At 48.8% G+C, this 16,668-nt stretch overlaps 1 protein-coding gene across 3 annotated transcripts in view; it reads left to right on the top strand.

Moving 5' to 3' along the window:
* LOC139060411 (uncharacterized) overlaps positions 1-14,745 on the top strand; it is a 341,522-nt gene extending 326,777 nt beyond the window's left edge. For all 3 annotated transcript variants that reach the window (XR_011514794.1, XM_070539521.1, XM_070539520.1), the window contains one exon: positions 14,591-14,745. Coding sequence is in view for 2 of the 3 variants with exons in the window: in XM_070539521.1 (XP_070395622.1) it covers positions 14,591-14,617 (27 nt within the window). In the remaining variant the exon portion in view is untranslated. The remainder of the gene's footprint in view (positions 1-14,590) is intronic.
* Positions 14,746-16,668: the final 1,923 nt, after the last annotated feature.

Below are 16,668 nucleotides of genomic sequence, written 5' to 3'. Positions count from 1 at the left end.
GTACGGACGCCCATTCCAAGTCGTCACAGACCACCATTCCCTGTGCTGGCTCGTGAACCTTCGCGACCCTTGTGGTCGCCTTGCACGCTGGGCTTTGAGGTTGCAGGAATATAACTTCACTGTTTCCTACAAGAGTGGCCGAAAACACGCTGACGCAGACTGCCTTTCCCGTATGCCGCTTGCCACGACGGACTGCGACGCAGACGATTTTGATCATCTCGTCGCTTCTGTGACGCCCGCTTTTCCGGATATCGATGCGTTCAAAGCAGAACAACGGACAGACACTAAATTGGAGCCACTCTTTACTTCTGGCCATTCAAGTGCAACCAGCAGCTACTGTGTACGACACGGGCTCCTGTACAAAAGGAACTACTCAAGCATGGGTGCACGCTTCCTTCTAGTGGTGCCGGAGCGTCTGCGGCCAGCAATCCTTCAGGCTATGCACGATGACCCTACCTGCGGTCACTTAGGCACTGTGCGCACACTTTATCGCATTCAAGAACGCTTTTACTGGCCCCGGATGCGACATTCGGTTGCGTTTTATGTCGCCAGCTGCATACAGTGCCAACGTCGGAAACGCCCAACCACTGCCCCATCTGGTCTCCTTCAACCTGTGCCGCCTTCCAGTTCACCCTTTCGGCAAGTTGGAATTGATCTGTTAGGCCCTTTTCCAAAGTCATCTAAGGGGAACCGCTGGATAATTGTCTGCGCCGACTATTTCACACGCTATTGCGAGACGGCGGCTATACCATCAGCAACTGCCACCGAAGTGTCGCTTTTCTTACTTTACGCTGTTGTTCTACGACATGGACCGCCTGGTGTTCTCATAAGTGACCGGGGACGTCAATTCACGGCGGATATCGTGGAAGAACTTGTGCGTTTATGTAACTCGCACCTCCGGCACTCGACGCCGTATCATCCGCAAACGAACGGCCTCACTGAGCGCACTAATCGAACAATCACCAATATGCTTTCCATGTATGCTGCGTCCAATCACAAGAATTGGGATGAAGTTCTACCATTTATTACTTACGCCTACAACACCGCCAAGCACGAGACAACCGGCTACAGTCCCTTCTTCCTTCTATATGCTCGGTCGCCCCGGTATACGTTCGACACTGTCCACCCTTTTTACCACCGTGACAATCCTAGGGTCGCCGATACGCTGTGCCTCGCTGAAGAGGCTCGGCGACTTGCGCGTCTTCGGACTTTGGCATCACAAGAAAACTCCAAAGCCCGCTACGACGCACGACATCGGCCTGTTACATATCACCCTGGTGATCTCGTTTGGCTTTGGACTCCCACAAGGAAGCGCGGTTTGTGTCAAAAGCTGCTGGCAAACTACGATGGACCGTATGTTGTCATCGACAAAGTCAGCGACGTGAACTATACTCTCGCGCGCCTCACGAACACTGGTAGACGTTCTGCTAGGACACAAGTAGCACATGTCGCACAGTTAAAATCATACACGCCACGACAAGCTAGTTGACTCGCCCAGGGGGCTTTGTCTGCGAGGGGAGGTATGTTACCTCCAAGCGCGTCAAAGGGACGCGGGGATCAAGAAGAGGGAAGAAGAGAAGAACGAAGACTGTGCAGCGGCCATTCCTGTTGTTCGTAGCCTGCCGTTCCTGCTCTCGCACGCCTAAATAAACCCCTTTTCCCCGTGCTTGTAACAATATATATATAGATATATAGATATATTGACGCGTGTACTTATTTTTATTGGGCGACCACATTTTGCCCCCTAACAAATGTTATCGCACAGCGCGGGACGCGCCTGCATGTATCCGAAGTTTCTGGAAAGATATCGATGCTTCTATCCGCTGTCTGTTGTCACCGCACCTTGTGTTATCTGATTTCATCGCGTGACGCGAATGGTGTAGAACTTTGTGGAAGGCACGTGGGTCCCAACGATTAGTCTGGAACGTTCGACGACTGCTGCATAAAAACCGAAACGCTTCACCCGCTGATCAGATTTTCGACGATCGCCGATCGTGTTCGCTGTTATCATTGAGCTATAAGTGTAGCCTGTTTTGTGGGCACAGGTTCGCCCAATAAAACACTAGTTTCGTCTTTCCCAGCTTAGCTGTTTTCCTTAAGGCACTACCACGTGACATCAGGGGGAGGTGCTTTGCGTTCACGTGCCGGACGCCCCCAGAAAGGCGTGACCAAAGCCCGAACACGGAAGACATCACAATGTCAACAAGAACCAGCGTAGTAGCCGCAGGCTGCAAGGACTGCCCCCGGAGCATGGTCTTTTGCCTGAGACGAGCAGGAAGATTTCCACCAAGTCCACCCCAATGGCAGCCCCAGCGTCCCCCATCGTGCTGCAGCAGCCCAGGGAGCCTCCGACGTTCCGCGGTTCAACGTTCGAAGACCCGGTAAGCTGGCTTGAGGCATATGAGAGAGTCACTACATTTAACAGCTGGAACAGCGACAAAAAACTGCGACATGTTTTCTTCGCATTGGAAGACGCTGCCAGGACGTGGTTCGAGAACTGAGAAGCCACATTAACGACCTGGGACCTGTTCCGAAGCGGCTTTTGGAGACATTCGCAAGCGTCGTACGCCGAGAACGAGCCCAAGCGCTATTAAAATCTCGGGTGCAGCTACCTAATGAGACAACCGCGATCTTCACGGAGTAAATGAGCCGTCTATTCAGCCACGCCGACCCTGAAATGTCGAAAGTCCACCTAATGAAAAAGTCCACCTACTGATGCGTGGTGTAAAGGAGGAACATTTTGCCGGAATGGTACGAAGCCCACCGAAGACCGCAGACGAGTTTTTTCGTGAGGCCACCAGAAACGAGAAAACACTCGAGATGCGAAACTGTGAAACCGGCAATTCGACCACAGCACGAACTCTACAAACTACGCCGGAGTTCAATCACTGGCCACCGACGATGTAAGCGAGACTATGCGAGTGGTTGTACGGGAGGAGCTGCACAAGTTGTACCCAAGGTCGCAGTCCCAAGTGGATTCAATCGCTGAAATTGTCAAAGAAGAGGTTCAGCGATCGCTCGGACTTCGCGAGGTGCAACCACAATCATCGCAGCCGCAGCCAGAAGCGTTGGCTTACGCCGCCGTCGCCCGCGATTCAGGTCTCCCTCCACGACCGCGCCAGGGCCCTGTAACGCCGCAAATCCGTCGACCACTGCCGGCAAGCCCACCCGTCGCACAGCGCAGCTACCCGAGAAAGACAGATGTTTGGCGCGCTCCTGACCACGACCCGCTCTGCTACCACTGCGGCCAAGCCAGCCATGTGTACCGTCGATGCCCATACCGCGACCTGGGATTGCGAAGGTTCGCCGTCAAGGCACAGCGCCTCCGGGAAGGTGAACGCCCTTGTGACATCACCGACTAGCTCGCCGCAACTCAGTGGAGCCCTCGACACCCGTCCCGTTCGCCTTCACCTGGCCGCTACTTGTCGCGGCAGCGCCGTCCATACACTGGCCCAGCACGGGGCCGCTCTGCGAGCCCATATCCGGAAACCTAAACGCAGCAACCGATGGAGATGCCGTTGCCATTCGTCGAACTGACGCAGATCCTCCGCCGCCGAAGAAAACAACGAAAATCCTGTCTAGACGACATGTCAACGAAACGCCGCCATCCCGACGTAGTCTGGAAACAAAGAATACGCTGAAGAAAGACGACCTGACGACGTCCCGTATCACCCACAGGCCAACGCGACACAGCCGTGATCCAACGCCAAGACCTAACTGTAACGCAAGACAAAGAACCACCGACCTCGACGTGCTTCTCGACTGCCACGCAGTCACCGCCTCAGTAGACACAGTAGCCGATTACTGCGTCATGAGTGGACCCATCGCCGCCCAGTTAAAGAAAGTTAAGACCGCATGGGAAGGCCCTCAAATTCAAACCGCTGGAGGACACCTCATCACGCCGACTGGAATCTGCACGGCAAGAATTACCAGTCATTACCGGACTTACCCTGCCACCTTCGTTATCTTCCAACAGTGTTCTCGAGACGTCATTCTCGGTATGGACTTGCTGAACCAACACGGCGCAATCATCGACCTAAAATCGAAGTCAATAGCGCTGTCCGAAGATAAAGCGATACCTCCGGAGAGCCCTCGGAGTCACCACGCCTTGAGTGTGCTCGAAGATCAAGTGAGCATCCCGCCTCGCTCCAGCATTGTTATTTCGGTCGGCACCGAAACACCCGCTGACGTAGAAGGCGTCATCGAAGGCGACCAACGTCTACTGCTCGACCGCGAAATTCGCGTGGCAAGAGGGATCGCTCGACTGCACGGAGGAAACACGAAAGTGTTGCTGACAAACTTCAGCCAGGAGTTCAAGCACATCAGCAAAAGCACGACAATCGCGTACATCGAGGAAATTCTGGAAACTAGCAATGCGTTTGTCCTCTCGGACTCTACCGCGTCTACCCCGATGACCATAGTTCCCGAACCAAACTTCCACATAATGCCAAGCCTCCCACGATTAAGCAACAGCTCAGAAGTCTACTTCGACGATACAAAGAGTGCTTTTCGACTTCATCAAGGATTCGACAAACACCTGTCGCAAAGCAGCGCATAATAACCGAAGAGTGTACCCGAGTTTGTTATAACCGAGTTTGTACGCAAGAACGTAAAGCTATCAGGCACCAAGTCGACGAAATGCTGCGCTACGACATCATCCAGCCATCAAAAAGCCCGTGGGCATCTCCTGTAGTCTTGGTGAAGAAAAAGGACGGAGCTTGACGTTTCTGCGTCGATTATCGTTGTCTGAAGATCACGAAAAAGGCCGTATACGCCCTCCCACGAATAGATGACGCATTGGATCGTCTCTGCAACGCTAAATACTTCTCGTCAATGGACCTCAAGTCTGGCTATTGGCAAATACAAGTCGACCAAAGAGATCCCGAAAAGACCGCCTTCATCACCCCAGACGGCCTCTATGAGATCACGGTTGTGCCATTTGGACTGTGCTCGACACCTTCAACGTCCCAGCGCGTGATGGACACGGTTTTAGCAGCAATGAAGGGGCAGACCTGTCTCGTTTACTTGGATGACGTCGTTGTCTTCGCCGAAAATTTTGACGATCACCTTAGGCGGCTTGCAACAGTACTAGAGGCCATCAGGTCATCAGGGCTTACTCTGAAGCCGGAAAAGCGCCGCTTCGCTCACGGCGAGCTTCTGTTTCTAGGCCACGTCATCAGCAAATCTATAGTCCGCCCTTACCCACAGAAGACAGCTGCCATCGCAAAGTTCCCGCAGCCCATCGACAAGAAGGCGATTTGTCAAGGGCTTTTCACGCATCGCGGAGCCGCTAACGCATCTATCCAAATGTGATGTCGAGTTCAAGTGGGAAACGCCGCAGACCGATGCATTTCAAGAACTCAAACGACGCATGCAGTCGCCACCGGTACTTGCACACTTCGACGGGAACGCCGATACCGAAATCCACACTGACGCCAGTAGCCTAGGCCTCGGTGCCGTCCTAGTCCAGAGGAAAGACGGACTTGAACGGGTGATATCTTACGCTAGCCGGTCGCTGTCAAAAGCGGAAGGCGTTTATTCTACGACTGAAAAGGAATGCCTCGCTATCATTTGGGCTACTGCAAAATTCCGCCGTTACCTATATGGGAGGCCATTCAAAGTGGTCAGCGACCATCACGCGTTGTGTTGGCTAGCTAACTTAAAGGACCCTTCAGGACGGTAGGCACGGTGGAGCCTCAGACTACAAGAATACGCAATTACTGTAACCTACAGGTCCGGACCCCATGATCTAATTTTTATGCTAACTTGTCGCCGAAATGTGCGGCCAAGAGAGCCCTACGTGCCTAAGAGATTCGCTGGTTTGTTCGTCCTTTGTGACTCGCACAATATATTATCAATTCTTCCTGGTTCTAACATCTTGTTACCCGAATCTCACGCACGCACGCTGTCGTGAATGCCTCTAGGTACACGATATATTTTCGCTGAAATTGAACAGCACTTAACACTCGCGTGTAAAAATAAAAAATTAAAATTTTTCAGCGCTTAGCGGTAGGCCCTGGGCCGCGTATCATTCGTTCGTGGCGTCTGCGTGTCTCTTGCCGTCCGAAAGCTAGCACTCCCGGGTATTCAGAATGGTGAGTCCTGTCGCCGTATCGACACCGCTCTGAGCCTCGGGCAAAGGAAATGACATTGAAAGCTCCAAATGGTGTCTTCACCCTTTCGTCAGCTTTGGACAGCGTTAATAATAGAGCTAATGAGAAGGAGGAAATGGGGGGAAGACGGTAAGTAACCCCGTCATTTTTCTGAGAATGGTGCGGCCCTAAACGCTAGACAGTTGGGAACTGTATGGCTCCTTCAAGATACAGTGGTGCCTTTTTGGATCAGTCAGACACGATTTGGACATATTGCACTCGTAAACAATTGACAGAATCTGTTGCCGCCGTGGTCGCAATACAATTCTCGTGATTACAAACGAAAATAAGCAGGAAAGAACAACTGCAGATGTAGACGAAAGGAATGGACGCATACACAAACGTTCTGACATGCTGGAAATCGGTGTGTTAACTTTACAGCTAGGTGCTGTTGCTACATGCTTTTCCTTCTTTGCGTGAATATTGTAAAAAAAAATCTTTCCGTCATTTCTCTCTGTTCCTTTTGTGCGAAAAGTTTGCATCCTCATAGAAAGCCCATTCTGGCAGCGCCACGTAAGTTGCTGTGGATAAGTTCTAGAAAATTTGTAGTCTTAAGGGATGTGAAGTGGCTGCAGTAAAGCTAGGGAAACGATAAAACACGCTTTATTACAATATGAAGATATCTGCCTAGCGGCCGGTTTAGGTGTCTCTGGCCTCCCTAAAGTCCTGGGGTTCAGCGAGAGCAGGGAGAAAGTAAACACGTCCGCAGCAGAGAGTCGTAAGCGCCAATTGGAAGATTGGTGGAAGAAAAGTAGGTAAACGACCATAACGGAGGCGTGCATACACAAAGTTCACAATAGGGAATTGGTTGTGGGAATTCACGGTAGGGTTCTTCCTTTTCTTTTTAACTTAGGTAGGAAATTAGGCAATATTGTCACGTGGTGGTGACGTTAAGAACACAGTAGCAATACTGTGATAGACAAAACTAACTTTTATTGGGCGAACCTGTGCCCACAAAACAGGCTACACTTATAGCACAACGATAGCGGCGAACACGGTCGGCGATCGTCGAAAATCTGATCAGCGGTTCAAGCGCGTCGGCTTTTATACACAATCGTCGAATGTTCCAGACTAATCGTTGGGACCCGCGTGCCTTCCATAAAGTTCTACATCATTCGCGTCAGGCGAATAAATCAGATAACACAAGGTTCGGCAACAACAGACTGCGGATAGAAGCATCGATAACTTTCCAGAAACTTCGGATACATGAAAGCACGTCCCGCGCTGTGCGATAAGATTTGTTAGGCGGTGAAACCTGGTCACCCGATAAATATAAATACACGTGTCAATACCCCCCTCTTAAAAAGCATCGTCCCGATGCTACAAAGAGAGCGAAACACAAAGGGACACTTATTAAACATAAGTAACAAAACAACGAAAAGAAATAAAGTCCAAAGGTCAGTTACGCGAAGTCCCAAAGTTCATTAACGCTGGTGGTACGGCTTGAGTCGCACAACGTGGACAATTTCAGGTCGTGAGCGGGGCCGCTGTGACAGCGAAATGCCGTCTGGCACGACCTCGTAGTCCAGTGCACCAATACGTCGGATGATCTTGTACGGTCCAAAATAGCGACGCAAAAGCTTCTCGCTCAGTCCTCGTCGGCGTATAGGGGTCCAAACCCAAACACGGTCACCGGGCTGGTACTCGACAAAGCGTCGTCGGAGGTTGTAGTGTCGGCTGTCGGTCCTCTGCTGGTTCTTGATCCGCAGGCGGGCGAGCTGTCGGGCTTCTTCGGCGCGCTGGAGATAGCTAGCGACGTCGAGATTTTCCTCGTCAGTGACGTGGGGCAGCATGGCGTCGAGCGTCGTCGTCGGATTCCTGCCGCAAACCAGCTTAAACGGCGTGATCTGTGTTGTTTCTTGCACCGCCGTGTTGTAAGCGAATGTTACGTACGGCAGCACGGTATCCCAGGTCTTGTGTTCGACGTCCACGTACATCGCTAGCATGTCGGCGAGGGTCTTATTCAGCCGCTCCGTAAGCCCATTCGTCTGCGGGTGGTAGGCCGTTGTCCTCCTGTGCCTTGTCTGACTGTAGTTCAGAATGGCTTGGGTGAGCTCCGCTGTAAAGGCCGTTCCTCTGTCGGTGATGAGGACTTCTGGGGCACCATGTCGCAGCAGGATGTTTTCGACAAAGAATTTCGCCACTTCGGCTGCGCTACCTTTCGGCAGTGCTTTAGTTTCAGCGAAGCGGGTGAGGTAGTCTGTCGCCACGACGATCCACTTATTTCCGGTTGTTGACGTCGGAAAGGGTCCCAGCAAGTCCATCCCGATCTGCTGGAATGGTCGGCAAGGAGGCTCGATTGGCTGTAGTAATCCGGCTGGCCTAGTCGGTGGTGTCTTGCGTCGCTGACAGTCTCGGCATGTTCTGACATAACGGGCGACGTCGGCAGTCAGGCGCGGCCAATAATACTTTTATTGTATCCTCGATAGTGTCCGGGAAAAACCGAGGTGTCCAGCGGTCGGATCGTCATGTAGGGCGTGCAATACTTCTGGACGAAGTCCTGACGGGACAACAAGAAGGTAGTTGGCGCGGACTGGTGAAAAGTTCTTCTTCACGAGGAGATTGTTTTGAAGCGTGAAGGAAGATAATCCGCGCTTAAATGCCCTGGGGACAACGTCGGTGTGCCCTTCCACATATTCCACCAGGCCTTCTAGCTCCGGGTCTGCCCGGAGCTAATCACATTAACCTCAACATTAATTTTGGGATAGGGTTCTACAAGATATTTATTTCGATGCGTAGTGCTTGCTACTGCTGTAGTCGCATAGCCTCCGCTTATAACATCTGCAGTCTAACACGTTTTCCAATACATCAGCATCAATCAGTCTAAGCTTAGTTTAAACGGCAAATCAGATACGTGCTTTTTTTCTTAATCTTAATTTTGCTTGCCTTGCCCCTGAATTAGCTCCCACCGCAGATACTGCACAAAAATATTGCCACTGCATAAGCATATGGCATCAGTTCAGCTGTGCATATTTAATATAAGATGAAACTATTGCAATCTGCATGTACTCTGCATGTATGTGTTAAGGTAGTGGCATTTCTCTCATCTTGTAATGCTCGGAGTGTGATGTCGCTCTTGCAAGGCATTATCCAAAAAACTACTCCCTGATTCCTACATAGACCCACAATATTTACAATGTATGATGACACCTGTCGCAAGCGCCAAAGAAAAGCTGCCTTTACTTGCGCGCCAGTCATTCATGCGTGATCTTTTGTCGTGTTTATTGTGCCAAATAACAAGAAATCTGTCAGTAATTATGAAAATCGCCATTCAACATACCAGGCAAAAAGAACAAAAATAGGCTCGAAGGCATCCTGGAAAAACTGAGAGCGTCTGCTGACCTTCTGCACACCGTCTGCATGAGTGCACAATGTGATTAACCTATATCGTCGGGTTACCATGCTACATGACGTTATGGACGTACAACATACTAGGAGTGCTACGGGAGCGGGGAATCTCGCACCATCATTGCTCAGAGCTATTAAGGACACCATCTGGTCTTGCAGCAAAAATGCGTATTTAGCCTCAGTAACACGAATCACACAAGACCAAAACAAATTAACCTCGTAGCTTACAAAACTAATGTTGAAGGGCGCAAAACATGCATTGACATGAAAATAAATATATGTCACCAAATCTTCCACAATGACATGAACGACTTCACAGCACAAAATGAGATCAATATTTTCATTCAGTCAACTCAGCGAACCAATACTTCCTATCCTTGCTGTTTACTGCTCATCGATTCATCTGAGACACTCTTAGTTAAGTAGGCTTCGGCAAAGTGCTGATTAACAGTCATATTCTTGCGAAATACTCGCGGTAAGTCTTAACATAGTGCTTTATCTTACATCTTACAATTTGAGATATTAATAATTCAAACTAATCCTGGCGAATCTTCCACTCACTCTGCGGTGTCCAGATGGGGGTTCATCATGACATGCGCGTGCAGAATGTCGTGCCGCATATTTAGAGACGCTAATATATTTATAGACGCATACTTATAAAAAAATTTCGCAGTTTCGCTTAAAGTTACTCTTGTGTGGGACCTTTTCTGTATGGACAGAACGATGACACACCTCTGACAAAAATACGAGGAACTTTTATGCTGAATTCTACGAGGCGATTAATGAGCTGTAGTAATTCTTCATCAGTGGGTTAATGTTCCGCGGTGCGAGTCGCTCCGACGATGCCCAGAGGCAGAAAGTGCTCTTCATCTGATAGTGCTGCGTCTGCTTGTGCGCACGATAAACAGAAGGCGTCGGTGTGCTTTCTTTACTATCGTCGAACCACCGTAATGTCATATTCCTGCAATCAGGCGCTTCATCTCGCTAGTCGTTCAGATCGTTTCTTAGGGTTTACCAGCCAGCAATGCGAATGATGATCAGTGATGTGAAAACCTGGGCGAGTTGATGACCAATTGTTGTGTGTGTTCTTGTGTTTCTCTACTTTGTTCTGGTCAGCGCGCTGCTTTACCCACATGGCATGGTGATTGGTGATCGATGACTGCTTTGAATGGTTTGCTATTTAGGTACGGCCGAAAGTTGTTTCGGACGCAGATCACGGCTAGACATTCTTTCTCTGTTGCTGAATAGTTGGCACTGCTTTCTGTTTTTGCTGGAACGTTGCGGGAGCGGAACAGAGGCCAAATGGGAGAGCCTTAAATGCCTGGAGCCCATCCGGATCGACAAATGTTGCTTTCTCGGGGTCAGGCTCGCCCCATCAGTTCGCCAGTATCCACTCTTCAGATCTAGTGAGGAGAAACATTTTGGACACTTTAGCTGATCAAGTGCATGGGAGCGGGTATACATTCCGCTTAGTCACATTGTTTTATTTCCGGTAGTCTTCCCAGCAATGCAATGTGTTGAATTTTTTCTTGACAAGCACTACGGAGATGTCCACAAAATTTTGGAAGGCTGAATGGCATCATCTTCGGCCTTTTCGCGTACCTGGCTTTTGATAATACCTTTCCTTGGGGAAAACTCCATACCGATGCTGGTATACAGGCCTATTGTCCTCTTGGTTATAGTTCTGAGTTTTTGACGTCGTAGTTCTGCGGAAACACGCAAGGTGGAGAGAAGTAATTAATAAAGCGAAAATCAGACATCCACCCGTTTGTAGCAATCGCTACAAAGGAAACCCATACGGGTTCCTCGAAAGAAGAGTTTTCGAATTTTTCTTCAACTGTGAGGCTCTTCTTTCGAGGAACCCGTATGGGTTTCCTTAGTAGCAATTGCTACAAACGCGTGGATGTCTGATTTTCCTTTCTATAATTACTTCTCTCCACCTTGCGGGTTTCCGCAGAACTACTACGTCAAACACTTGCCTTTGCTTCGTGTTATCGACAAATTCGACTTCGCCCTGCCATCTGCTAGCCACCTAGTTAGCTCAGATGGTAGAGCGGCTGCCCCGGAAAGGCAGTGATCCCGGGTTCGAGTCCCGGACCAGGACGAATTTTTCTTGAACTGTGAGGCTCTTCTTTCGAGGAATCCGTATGGGTTTTCATTGTATCAATTGCTACAAATGGGAGGATGTCTTATTTTCCCTTTATTAGTTCTGAGTTTTGTAATGCAAATGCCTGTGTTCAACAGAGGTTTTATGTTGCGATCGCTGCACCTTCATATGCGTTGAATGCATGATTTCTGACGAGCAACACTACACTGCTGCCTGGTGGCACCATTACATAGTCATCCGCGACGCGAAGCGGAGTGACAATGTTCCCCTGATTTTCCACACGTTATAGCTTGTTCCGTCGCGAATAATAGGCTTGACTTCTATCGGTTGATAATGGCGCCGTCAGCTGTGAGAAAATCTAGTTCAAGTATAACATCGCTCGAACATTTCGGTAGCACCACGAAGTCACTAACGTATGTAAAGCCTCCTATCCTGACTCTTGAGGCGCATATGCAGAGAGGCATAATAAGGTGACCGACTACAGTAGGTACCTAAGGTACATTCCATATCGTGATGCAGTTCCTTATCTTCTTGGCTAGTTCATAACTGATCACGGAATAATCCACCACGGTATCAAATAACGCATTTAGCCCATATCCGTCAATGATCAAGGAAAAGTATGAAGCTGCGCACTGCGTGACCACACTGTGACCTATAGGCGCACTATAAACTGCGAATGGCCTGAGCATCTCAGTAGGTTGGCATCACGGACTACGTCGGTGATGCCGTTGGTGGCTCACATTATGGTTCTCGTATTTCTTCCTTCACTTATTTTCTTAGGACATCAATGATAGACAGTTGCGGTGGAGCCGTAGGTGACTGCAGCTTGCGTAGTTCTTCCCTGACTATGGATCTTACAAGTTCCCGCAGTGTGTCCAGAATATTCCCACTGCCTGCAGAGAAGACATCTGCGGATACGAAGCGCAGCTCACGTTTATATTGGCCACATGGTTGCTGGAGCGCCATTTCAATCATTGTTCCTTCCCATCAAAACTTGGCAGCGGTGTGTGGCACTTTGGGAATGAGTACGGCGAATAGCTGTTGCTTTACCCTGCGCATGAGATAATGTACCTTTTTAGTATTAACACATGTTGGCGTCGGCACACTTGAAAAGGTACATGTTCTCTGTGTGCATGGCTACGCTCTGATTCAAGCGCTCATTACATGTACAAAGAGCAGCAGCTGCCCCTGACGCTCTTTCCACAACCATGCAGAAACCTTGTAGCTTTCATATATCGTTCGCGCAGCCTTCTAAAGCAAAGTAAACATTGCGCAGTTTGCATTCTTCGATCGATTTGTTCCATCACGGCCGCTGGCTAAAACAAAGCTGCGGCCTGTCAAGTCAGGTGGGCTGCAATGGGAGCGAATGTCTCAGCCGTAGTTGCTGGGCCAAACGGCGCTAGCTCTTGGGGACGGGACGCGTAGGTTTCCACGGGCAACGGCGTTCAAAGCGCATTCCTCATACATTTTCTATTCCGATCCCAGAAAACAGCCCCCCCTGGTGGTGGCGCAGCGGATGACAGCGTTTTGATGCACGCGGCAGGCCGCACCTTCTTTGTTTCACAAGCAGCCGTGGTTATACACCTTACCACTCTCAATATAGTCCACCGGTGATCGGCGTCTTCGAACTAGTGGCCGTGGAAGGCCTTTTGTACGTAGGTGGGGTTACGATAAGTTGTGACGGTGTAACTTGGCAGGTCCTTGAATGGTGTCAGCTTTCTTCCTTGCCGCGAAGAGAAGAGATCCGAATGCCGGAAAATCTCCTCGAAGACAGCAGCTGGCCAGTTGGTGCAGAGGCGTCAGTTCCATGGGTTCCAATTGCCGAAGATCAGGACTGCACTCCCTTGCATGTGTGGGGCTCGGAATGATGCCCCACACCTGCACAAGAAATGTAGCGGCTTTAGCCAGCACGGATTTATGAAAAAGTCGCAGTTTCGCCGAAAAGCGAAGCATTGAGTGCAATATAAAATTAGTAGTCAGCTGCACGAAGTAAGGATAGTAGCTTTATCGGCCGTATGCACTCCTAAATATTTGCTTACTAACTAAATTAACAAACATGGTGTCACGCGCACACAAGGAAACATGAGCACATCTTGCTCGACGAACGCGCAAGCCCTGTCAGAATGCTGACATGAGGAAGAGCGGCAGCAGCAACAAGCGAGTTGACGTTCGTGCTGCCTCTCACTTCAACGCTAGGTGGCGAGAATATGGTGCGCCTAGACGCTTAGACTCTGTCCTCATCCCAGATAGCATTTACGATAGGGCTGGCGTGGGCACCTGCGGCCGCGCCATGCGCAGCAGCCACCGGTGTAGAACGCCACCCCCCTGCCTCCTCCTTTCCCCGTTATCTTGCTTGCGACGAAAGACGGCGAGCTTCCTCGCCGCTTTCCCCCCTTCTGCGGGCGACATTGAGCCGACATCGTCGGCTCACCCTCCAACGCTTCCCTCGCACATACAGCATACGACGCGCGGCAACGATGTTGTCACCCTCGGACTTTATGCGGCACAACACGGCGACCGCAACGGCGCAAATGCTCCTGGAGTGTCCGTGTAGTTGTCACCGCAATGATAAAGTGTTTATTAAGGAGCGAAGTTGTGCCCAGATCTCAAGATCATGCAGTCCCTTGCTTCGCGGCGAACGACTTTGTTGCGAGCCATTGTATTTCAACGCTGCTTGCGGCCTCCCTTAATCAAGTCACAGGTGTTGGTTTCCCATTGGTGGAGCAATTCCTCAATGAGATCTCGTGCGCGCGCATGGCTGGCAGGCGAACTACAGCTTCGGGTGTCGCGATTGAAGCTGTCGGTTTCTCTGTTTGTTACGACGCTTGTAGTGTCCAAAGCAATATGTGTGGTACTTGAATGTAGGCTATGCCGCAATATTGTATCTGAGAACCCTTGCGAGCGTTGTCTACTTAGCAATATCGTGGCGCGATGTCCCTGACACTCACATTAATTTGATTTCTTTTACACTTGTACCTTTCAGGAGACAATGGGCTGGAGTTGGAATTGAAACAAATACTCTCAATTTCACTAGACGTTGTTCGGCCGCAGCTAGCCCTTCTTTTACCTACACCGTTTGCTTCAGATACTGTGCTTCATGCACAAAATATATCAATAAAATACTTCACACCACTCCAACAGCATTTGTCATTCAATCTCTGCATCAATCAAACGTATGCGCACAAATGGAGCTTTCGAGCAACATGCTGTACACGGTGGTTCCAAAGTGGCCCGGCAAGGCCCCCTGTGTTCGAGGCCGGCAGAAGTGGCTCTATCGGCGGCGCCCCCCTCGTTGGGTGGGAAACTAGGAGGCCAGACTCCGTGGCCGTGGAAGTTGCTATGCAGGAACACTGTGGGTCAGCGCACAGCCTTTTGGGTTTCTTACAGCTGCCTCATTAGCCCTTGTCGCCGATTACAAGCTTCACTTGGCATTAGCTTGGTAGTCTTGAAAAGAACATTTATATAATGTGGAGAGATGCATTGTGTGGTTACTTCTTTTCTGTGGTGAGACAACGCCGTTTATTCTCTTGATCAGCCTTTTTTAGAGTGTAGCTTTTGACGCCCGTGTTTCAGCTGAGCGTCGGCGTACCTAGAAGAGAAGTTTATTTTTACCACATAAGTACACTGATATATACAAAGCGGTAGGGATGGCAGGATAAAAGCTGCATAATGGCAGCTTGACTAGTCCCACATCCCCATGAACAACAGGCAGCAACATGGCAAGATATTCGTAGTACACTCTTGTGGCAAGGTCAATATATACATATTCATAGACGCATATATATACACACATTTATACATAAATATATATACATACACACATGCATATACGCATACATGTATGCATGAAATGACAACTTAGAAATAGCAAAGAAATACTTTTCAGCCGACAAACCAAAAAGGTAATTATTCACAGAAATTTTTGCAGTAACGTGGTCTAGGATATATGGCGTATGTTTACATCATTTAGACTATATTTGTTAAGTGTAGAGGGAAGACAGTAGGAGAGTGCTTGAAGGCCATAGTTAGTCCCAGGGTGCGGGACTTCCCAGTGTTCCGTATATCGATTTAGGCGAAAAGAAGGATTCCGCTGCAAGCTCGCGATGTTTATGATATGATTAGTACCTTTAATCATGTCACGTTTAAAAGAACACACAAGTTGATACTCATAAAGGCGGTCTACACGTAAAACCTTGAACTTCCGGAATATGTCACGCGTATGTCCATTGTAAGGTAAGTCTGAAATAGCACGTAAGGCATTCTTTTGAACTGAAACTAAATTACCAAATGATTTCTTAGTACTATTTGACCAGACCAGGTTACAATAGCGCAGGTGAGAAGCAAATAGTGCGTTATAAACCATAAGTTTCTGTGGTATTGGTAGTAGCCTCTGGCATCTGCGCAACATACCTAACGCTTTACTAAGTTTACTTCGTAAGTAATCGGTGTGGTGGTCCCATAGCATCAATTCATGGAAAATAACACCCAATGTTTTTGGTGTAGGGGAAAGTTCTATTTTTGTGTCATTGAGTGTGAGGCATTGGGTAAGACCACAAGGCGTCGACTTCGCTCTAAAGAGGACCGCTTTTGTCTTGGAGCAGTTTAACTGGAGAGAATTTTTTACAGACCAGTTATATATCTTGTGAAGTATTTCATTTGCGAAATTGATGAGTTGGTCCTCCTTTTCCTGAGAAGAATAAACTAGTATCATCTGCGTAAATAATATAGGTAATTGAAACATCAATATTAACAATGTCATTTAAGTAAATGATAAATAGAAGTGGTCCCAATATGCTACCTTGAGGCACGCCTTGCTTAATAAGTTTAAACGAAGATAATTTTCTATTTATTGATACTCATTGCTTTCTATTGGTTATGTAACTTCTAATTAAATCTAAAACTATTCCGCGTGTACCATAATAATTCAATTTTTCTAATAGTGTTCCATGGTTAATTCTGTCAAAAGCTTTTGAGAAATCTAGGAATACTCCCAATGTTAGTTTCCTCACCTCTATATTTTTCAAAATTAGTTCCTTTTGTTTAAGAAGAGCAGTTTCAGTC

The sequence above is a fragment of the Dermacentor albipictus genome, chromosome 5 (genome assembly GCF_038994185.2).
Source record: "Dermacentor albipictus isolate Rhodes 1998 colony chromosome 5, USDA_Dalb.pri_finalv2, whole genome shotgun sequence".
Taxonomy (NCBI): Eukaryota; Metazoa; Arthropoda; class Arachnida; order Ixodida; family Ixodidae; genus Dermacentor; species Dermacentor albipictus.
The sequence above is the reverse complement of the archived record's forward strand: the minus strand, read 5'-3'. Positions and strand labels throughout refer to the sequence as shown.